Source organism: Anarrhichthys ocellatus, unplaced genomic scaffold (genome assembly GCF_004355925.1).
Source record: "Anarrhichthys ocellatus isolate YVR2014 unplaced genomic scaffold, GSC_Weel_1.0 scaffold80, whole genome shotgun sequence".
In the NCBI taxonomy this organism is placed as follows: Eukaryota; Metazoa; Chordata; class Actinopteri; order Perciformes; family Anarhichadidae; genus Anarrhichthys; species Anarrhichthys ocellatus.
The window spans coordinates 240260-249573 of record NW_022280110.1 but is presented as its reverse complement, the minus strand read 5'-3'; the positions used below and the strand labels follow the sequence as shown (position 1 = coordinate 249573).

Below are 9314 nucleotides of genomic sequence, written 5' to 3'. Positions count from 1 at the left end.
TGTGTGTGTGTGTGTGTGTGTGTGTGTGTGTGTGTGTGTGTGTGTGTTTCTTTCTTTCTTCCCTCCCTAGAACGTGCGCTTGAGAGCTCTGTTCTGCTTCGTGCCAATGCCACAAACATTGAAATTGGCTTAAGAACACCACATTAAAAACAAACGAATGGATTTTATTTTCATGTTTGACTTTTGAGGTGGATAAATGGACTGATAAATGCTTCCCGACACTCCTACTGTTTCTTCTATCCATCCTCCTCCCTCACCCCTGTCCTGACTCTGACTCGGGTCAGGACTTAAGCAACCATTCAATTTGAAAAACCCTTGAATCTGACTTGCATTTTGTGCAGGCCTCCAGACAAGCCGCAGACGCTTGGTAGACAAATCAGATTTCTCTATTCTTGCCACCGAGGGGCCCTTCCATGTTCAGTGAGAACGTTTGACAAGAGTCAGCTGGGGCTGCATTTGAAAGCGTTCACACTGAGATTCAGAACCATAAGGCATAACCAGTCGTGGGCAGATATGTCAAAAGGGTGCTGTCAGAATGCAGGTCAGAGACGAAGCTGACCTCAGGGGTTGAGGAAGGATAAGGACGAAATGCAGAGGAGAGGGAGGGGGAACGTACACACACACAGAACATGTTGGTAGGGGGTTGTTGTGACCAGACAGGCCACTGGGGCAAAGGCTGGTCCCCTGATGGGTGTCTTTCAGCGGGCCCAGGCTGGGTGGGAATGGGATCCGGCGGGTGTGAAATGGTCCTCTCTCTCAGTGACCCAGGCCCCTAGCTAGGTCCAGCCGGCTAACACTGTCGCTTTGTCCTTCAGATTCTCAAAGAGCCCGTATATCAAAGGACTCATAATGGCTGAGCTGGGAATGTATGAGTGCTGTAGGAACTCTGATGGCATCATTGATGACATTCGGTTAACATTTTAACGTTGTGAAAGGCACTGGAAGGATTTAGATGGGCATTGCTGGGATGCTTGATGACAGTGATATGTGCAAGTGGACACTGAGTTGATAACTACTGGAAACTACTTTCAAACTTGTAACAAACTACTCAAGATGCATATCCTATATACTGTATGAATCTGATTAAATCACTTACTGATTGCTGCATGTTTCTGTGATTAACCATATCTTGTTAGAGATGATGACATCCATTTATTTATTTTTTTTTGCTGGGAGAGAACAGATGGGCAGCTTTGGCAGAAAAATGTCGCACCAAATGCAAATATAGCACCTTGTTGTTTCTGTGTTTGCGGCGGTTCTGACTGTTCTTGCTCTTTCCCTCTGCTTTAAAAGAAAGCACACCTCATTGGTGGATGGATGGTGACGATAATGGTAATCTCAAGTCTTTTTTCCATGTGCAGATATCTAAACACACACAGATTGCAGGCAGCCCGATATGTTTTCTTTGTCTTTGGAATGAAAGGAACACCTCCGTCCTTCAGATGAATATCAGTCAAATGTAACACTATAATCTCTTCAGAAACGCTGGACTGATTAGGAACAGGGATAGGTTGAACATATGGCATCTTAACAATGAGGTCTGTGAGGGAATATCAGCTATTCTCACTGGAAAAAAAAACAATCTTTCAATGTGTGGTCGACTCCTCTGTCCATGTGGGACAGTGTGCAAAACATAACAAGGACACAGTTTGATGTGGTTCACGTTGGTGTTCTGTTTGTCCTCGTACACAAAGCTTAGAGTCACATGCAGCTCAGCCTTTGACTGAAACACATGATCTTCACAACTCAATCATTTTTCGAGAATCACAACCTAGTTTCCTGGTGAAACGTGCTGTGAAATATCATCCCTCTCAGATGTTCTCTTCTACCTCCTCTCTCTCTCTCTAGTGACAAGTCTTTTCATGCACATTCAGCTGAACAATGGTAGTATTCTGCAAAAAGAAATGTGGAGGGAGGACTGCAGAGCTTAATAATACAGATAATGACAGGGTCAGCCCAGGAAAGGCTCCCTCTAATACTCAAGTTATTATGGAGAAAGGGAAGGGAGGTGTATAAAGGAGAGAGATGGGAAATTAGGACTTGGCTCTTTCAAACCTCCACCATGCATGTTTTGAGACTTTAATAAAGGCAAGCAATGCTGCAGAGGGAAAACTAATTTTCTTGGCAAATGGTTTCCGTGTGTTCGCCACGTCGCTCCAGTTGACTCATCTCCTCGGTCCGCCTGTTGTTGTTACTGCTGTCCTGAAGCTGTTGGTGAGGAGCTCTGAGAACGCATATCTATCATATACTTCAGACTGTAGCTTCCACTCCCATTTAAAAAAGAAGAAAACAAGTTGGAATTGGAATTTGTGTTGATTAGATGCTGTCGTGAGAGACATCCCCCATGCAACCTGATGCCACTGACCTCCAGGTGAAGCAACCTGGGAATGACCTGTATAACGTGGTAGCCTTAGCCCTCGTCTCACATTTGTTCCCAGCCGATCAAAAGTTCCTAAAAGTTTCCTTCCGTTTCTCACACCTCTCCTTTTCGTCTTCCCCTGCTCTTCAGATCCAGAATGCTGAGAAGAGGATGAGTCCTCCAGGTCATCTGAGACATCCACGTGTCTTTGCTGCTGTCCCTCCCCGACAGCCCTCTTGTCCCACCGGGGACAGACCATCTGCCTCCCCTTGCCCCTCCCCCCTCCCCTGCCCCCAGTAGTAGGCCATCCCAGAGGAGAGGAAAGGCGAGCCCGCCCAAGTAAATATGGCTGGATGGAGGTCTCAGTGGCGTCTCGTCCTGCTGAACTCCCTTGCCTGTGGCCTGGAGATTTGTGTGGCAGCTGGGATCACATACGTGCCCCCCCTGCTGCTGGAGGCCGGAGTGGAGGAGCGCTACATGACCATGGTGCTAGGTAAGGGCTTGGGATCTGGTTACCAGGCCCGTTTTCTTCCTCATAGTGTATGTGTGCACGTGTGTTTTGCTTCTGCTTCCTTCTTTCTCACACACATGCACAGCCTCTCATAATTTCTCCCTCTCTGTCCTTATTCTGACAGGGTATTTATTGTTGTTGTTGTTGTTGTTGTTGTTGTTGTTGTTGTTGTTGTTATTAAACATGACTTGCTCACATCTACACACACACACATAGTGCTGAACTGCCAGGGTTTGATTATCTACTCTGTGGCTTGTTTATTGACCACTTGAGTGTCTTCTTGTCCAATTAATAGATTTTCATAGCCCGTAAGTGCCATTTATTCACTTTGCAATACTTTGTGTCTTGTCATGAGGCTGAAAAGAAATGAGATTGCATTTTAATCAGTCTGAATGCTTTGTGGGCTGTGGTTACATTAAAGCCATTATAACACAGATGAATAACGATTTCATACATTTCTGTTAACGCTATGAGAAGAACAAGATGTGTACTTGTCTAGTGGTGGCCAGCTTTGTGTGTGGGGGGGGGTATTGCACAGAGGCGTGACCGTGCCTCGGGGCTCCTATCTTCTTTCCCGTTCAGGTCATAAAGACATAATTGAGGACGTTGCATAAATCAGTGGACATATCATCTGTTGTAATCGGCGCTAATTGAAAGGCAGCAGGAGAGCAAAGTGCCGGAGGAAGAGCCACGGTTTCCAGACAGACTGAGACATGTGTTGCTTATTGCAATGCATGGAATTCCACTTCACAGTGAACATTGTAAAACGAGGAGCAGCTATGATTTCACTAAATGTATTATCAGCTTTTCTTTTAGTTAGATCACAAAATCATTGTCATGATCTTCGGAGGAGGGACTTAAATGCCATGAAGTCTGTGCTCCTCTGGCATTACACTTAAACTAGGGTTGCACATGCGTGCCACTGAAAAGCAAAGGGAACAATCAGCTGGAGAATACAAAACATTATCGCCAGCTGAAAATATCTCTGCGATGAGGACAATCCAGCTGGAGTGTAAACAATGATTCAATTCGCAAAAAAAAAAAAAAGTTTGAAATAAATGTATCAAGAAGGTGACATGTGTTTGAATCCCGAATGCTCGTCTTTAGGGAAACGTTTTGAACAGCGAGGTCACGGACATATTCGCAGCCTCACTAAACTCCAAAGTTCTACACTGCTGTTGTGTCAAACTGCTGCTGAACCAAAGGAGCGTTCTTATACCTTTACAGAACTCTCACCAATGAAAACGGTCAGACAGACAGGTTTGTTTCTTGAAATAGGTCAGTCATCTCAGTGCTCCCAAATTAGTACCATGCGTGTCTAAAGACACAGTTAGCATCACCCATATGGTATATATTTGCACACTGTAACTGAGTTTACTTGTGTGCAACGTGAATAGTTGCATTATCCTCGCCCAAATGGCCTTCACATGGTCTTCACTAAAGGCGTCTCTTTGAGATATTGCCTTGTGACTATGCAGGCGATAAATACAATTCCACTAAAACCAAAAGGCTCCGTGTGGATGACAGAAGTGACTATTCAAGTATAGAGAACAATATACACTTCTCCTCCTCCCCGTTTCCGTAACAGCTGCTAGTGATATGAAGAAAAATGAGTTCATTGTAGAGGTCCTCCCAAACAGCCTGCACTGTAAGCCAGTCTGGAAATGGAGTGCCTGAGTGTTATTTGAATGAAGATAGATATTGTGTCTTGGGAGGGTTAAAGCCAATTTCCCCTGAGCAGTAGTGTCAGGTTCACAGAGGGCTTCTTTCTACTTTATCTAATAGCCATTTGTTGGCTGCTTCATCTCCTCCGCGAATCGCCACCTTAACGTGGTGGAGGAGTTTGAGTGGCTCAGTGATGCTGGGAGCTATGTTGTCCGGGGCATTAGCCCCTGGTAGGGTCTCCCAAGGCAAACAGGTCTCGGGGGAGAGCCCAGACTAAGAGCGGTTCAAACGACCCTAATGATAAGCAGCCCACGGACTTTAGCCACCTCGCCCGGACCAGGGAAACCGGGGCACCCTCCCGGAGCCAGACCCAGGAGGGGAGCTCTTCGGCGAGCGTCTGGTGGCCGGGCCTTCGCCCATGGGGCCCGGTCGGGCTCAGCCCGAATAAACAGCATGGAGCAGCCACCCTATGGACCCACCACCCGTAGGGACAAGCATCGGGGTCGGGTGCAATGCAGACCGGGCGGCGGGTAAGGCGGGAGCCCTGGGCGAGCCGATCGCCGGCAGCATAGACTAGCTCTAGGGATGTGGAACGTCGCCTCTCTAGCAGGGAAAGAGCCAGAGCTGGTGCAGGAGGTGGAGCGATACCAGCTAGATATAGTTGGACTCACCTCCACACACAGCGCTGGCTCTGGAACCAAGCTCCTGGAGAGAGGTTGGACTTTGTCCTTTTCCGGAGTTGCCCAGGGTGAGAGGCGCCGGGCGGGAGTGGGGATACTCACGAGCCCCCGGCTGAGCGCCGCTGTGTTGGAGTTCTCCCCGGAGAACGAGAGGGTCGCCTCCATGCGCCTACGGGTTGCGGGGAGCAAGGCTCTGACTGTGGTTTGTGCTTACGCACCAAACAGCAGTTCAGAGTATCCGGCCTTCTTGGAGTCGGTGGGAGGGGTCCTGGAAAGGGCGCCACCTACCGACTCCATAGTTCTCCTGGGGGACTTCAATGCTCACGTGGGCAATGATGGAGAAACCTGGCGGGGGGGTGATTGGGAGGAACGGCTTGCCCGATTTGAACCCGAATGGTGTCTCGTTATTGGACTTCTGTGCTTGCATAACGAACACCATGTTCGAACATAAGTGTACCTGGTACCAGAACACCTTAGGCCGGAGATCAATGATCGACTTTGTAATCGTATCATTTCATTTGCGGCCGTATGTCTTGGACACTCAGGTGAAGAGAGGAGCAGAGCTGTCAACTGATCACCACCTGGTGGTGAGTTGGATCAGATGACAGGGGAACCGGTTGGAAAGACCCGGCAAGCCCAAACGTGTAGTGAGGGTGAACTGGGAATGTCTGGCGGAGGACCCTGTCCGGGAGGTCTTTAACTCCCACCTCCGGAAGAACTTCTCTCACATCCCGAGGGAGGTTGGGGACATGGAATCTGAATGGACCATGTTCAAAGCCTCTATTGTGGACGCGGCCGCTAGGAGCTGTAGCCGGAAGGTCATCGGTGCCTGTCGTGGCGGAAACCCGAGAACCCGGTGGTGGGCACCGGATGTGAGGGAAGCCGTCAAGCTGAAGAAGAAGACCTTCAAGGCCTGGTTGGCCCAGGGGTCTCCCGAAGCAGCTGACAGGTACCGGCAGGCCAGAAGGGCTGCAGCTGCGGTGGTCGCGAATGCTAAAACTCGGGCATGGGAGGAGTTCGGGGAGGCCATGGAGAAGGACTTTCGGTTGGCCTCAAGGAGGTTCTGGCAAACCATCCGACGGCTCAGGAAGGGAAAGCAGGGCTTACCCCAGGCTGTTCTCAGCAGGGGACATCGTCGGGCGGTGGAAAGAGCACTTTGAGGAACTCCTAAACCCGACAAACATGTCCTCTGCAGAGGAGGCAGCGCCTGAAGATCTAGGGGGAGGCTCACCCATATCCCTGGCAGAGGCCGCTGAGGTAGTCAAAAAGCTCCTTGGTGGCAAGGCGCCGGGGGTGGATGAGATCCACCCTGAGATGCTGAAAGCGCTGGACATAGTTGGGCTATCCTGGCTGACACGCCTCTTCAATGTCGCATGGGGGTCGGGATCAGTGCCCATGGACTGGCAGACCGGGGTGGTGGTTCCCATTTTCAAAAAGGGGGACCGGAGAGTGTGCTCGAATTACCGGGGTATCGCACTACTCAGCCTCCCGGGGAAGGCTTATGCCAGGGTGCTGGAAAGGAGGCTCCGACCGTTTGTCGAACCTCAGATACAAGAGGAGCAATGCGGATTCCGTCCCGGCCGTGGAACAGTGGACCAGCTCTTTACCCTCGCAAGACTACTGGAGGGGTTCTGGGAGTTTGCCCAACCAGTCTACATATGCTTTGTGGACTTGGAGAAGGCTTTCGACCGGGTCCCTCAGGGGTTCTTGTGGGGGGTGCTGCGGGAGTATGGGGTGCCGGACGCATTACAACGGGCGATCCGATCTCTGTACGACTGCAGTAGGAGCTGTGTCCGCATTCTCGGCAATAAGTCAGGCACGTTCCCGGTGGGTGTTGGCCTCCGCCAGGGCTGCCCTTTGTCTCCGGTCCTGTTCGTGACTTTCATGGACAGGATATCTAGGCACAGCCTGGGGGTGGAGAACGTCAGGTTCGGGGGTCTCAGGATCGCCTCTCTGCTGTTTGCAGATGATGTGGTCCTGTTAGCCTCCTCGGATCGTGACCTCCAGCATTCACTGGGGCGGTTTGCAGCCGAGTGTGAAGCGGCGGGGATGAGAGTTAGCACCTCCAAATCTGAGGCCATGGTGCTCTGCTGGAAACCGGAAGATTGCTCCCTCCAGGTGGGGACGGAGTGCCTACCTCAAGCGAAGGAGTTCAAGTATCTCGGGGTCTTGTTCACGAGTGAGGGTAAGGTGGAGCGGGAGATCGACAGACGGATCGGAGCGACTGCAGCAGTAAAGCAGGCGCTGCACCGGACCGTCTTGGTGAAGAGGGAGCTGAGCCGGAAGGCAAAGCTCTCAATTTACCACTCGGTCTACGTTCCTACCCTCACCTATGGTCACGAACTCTGGGTCGTGACCGAAAGGACGAGGTCGCGGTTACAAGCGGCCGAAATGAGCTTCCTCCGTAGGGTGGCCGGGCTCAGCCTTAGAGATAGGGTAAGGAGCTCGGTCATCAGGAGGGAGCTTGGAGTCGAGCCGCTACTCCTTCGCGTCGAAAGGAGTCAGCTGAGGTGGTTCGGGCATCTAATTAGGATGCCTCCTGGACGCCTCCCACTGGAGGTTTTCCAGGCACGTCCAACTGGGAAGAGACCCGTGGAAGACCCAGAACACGCTGGAGGGATTACATCTCCCAGCTGGCCTGGGAACGCCTCGGGATCCTCCAGAATGAGCTGGAACATGTTGCCGGTGAGAGGGAAGTCTGGGTCAGCCTGCTTGGCCTGTTGCCACCGCGACCCGACCCGGATAAGCGGAGGAAAATGGATGGATGGATGGATGGATGGCTGCTTCATCCTCCAGTTGTTACTTCCCTTCTCTAGTTTCCTCTCTGTTAGCGGAGAAGACACGCTATGCGTTTTAACACAGAGGTGTCCATTACTCTTGCTATTTTAAGCATATTTAGTATTCAAGTAACAAAGTACAATGAGGATTGTGACACATTTTATATTAGGTGGGATCATATATAGTGTGTGTGTGTGTGTTAGGTTAGACACCACACTGATTTGTGTAACGAGCTGGAAAGCAGCATGCCTTGTTTTCAGAGGCTGGAAAGCATTAAGTGTAGATTAAACTCTATGGGGAGTCCATTACTTTACATAAAACGCATCACAATAACCGCATGAAAACATCTTTTGACATTGACAACATGGCAGCTTTAAAAAAAAAAGAGAGAAAAAAAAAAAAAAAAGTGCCTTATTAAAATGCCAAGTGCTAAAATGTTTGTGTAGTTATTGCACTAAGATTTAGAATTGGAGTTCAGCAGCTCGATGGAGACGCGAACAAAAAATAGCTTCAGGTGGTTTGATTTGCACTTTGGCACATGTCGGGTCTTCTTCCTGATGGCGATGGTCCGATTCAGAGAAGAGTGAATGTTGAGTCTGCAAAGATTTTTTTGCGCCTCTGGCGGCGACACCCGTGGCCGGAGGCCTTATGTTTTCGGGTTGTCCGTATGCTTCATTTTGTGAGCGCGATATCTCCGGAACGCCAACAGGGAATTTCCTCAAATCTGGCACAAACATTCACCTGGACTCGAGGATGAACTGGTAGGATTTTGGTTGTCAAAGGTGAACGCTAATATCTCAGGAATGTTTTGAGTGATCGTTCGTCCAAGCACCTTCCACCTATAAAGTGCCTGCCTTTTCTAATGACGGCTTCTCAGATAGTTCTGTGTAACTAACCATCTGACGGTTCAGGTTACACTGTGACCTCACACAACACATTTTTGGCTATAACTCAATCATTTATATGCTAATTATGAGAATTTCACACAAATGTCTAAAAGGACAAAGTGACATTTTGGACAGACGTGGATGTAATCTGTATCACTGGTTGGCGGAGGCAAACAACCGCAAGGTGGTACTTCTATTTATTGCTTGTTTCATTCAGCTCGTGCAGGCTCTGTACGGGCTCATCGTCATTCTAACATATTACCACTAATGCTGTTCTGTGCATGCTGGCAGGCCTGCTTTTCAGGTGCACTGTTAAGTTGACAAACCATGCTGTAATTCCGTATCTAATGTGCATGATCTGGCTGCTCGCTGCATACAGCCTCAATCGTGTGTGTGTGTGTGTGTGTGTGTGTGTGTGTGTGTGTGTGTGTGTG

General features: G+C 49.7%; 1 protein-coding gene across 1 annotated transcript in view; it reads left to right on the top strand.

Annotated features, from left to right (window-relative positions):
* The first annotated feature begins 42 nt into the window (after window positions 1-42).
* The window catches only part of LOC116398226 (solute carrier family 45 member 3), a 17012-nt gene continuing 7740 nt past the window's right edge, over window positions 43-9314 (top strand). Inside the window, exon 1 of the mRNA XM_031874349.1 lies at window positions 43-2852. Coding sequence (XP_031730209.1) covers window positions 2705-2852 — 148 coding nt within the window. The 5' untranslated portion in view covers window positions 43-2704. The remainder of the gene's footprint in view (window positions 2853-9314) is intronic.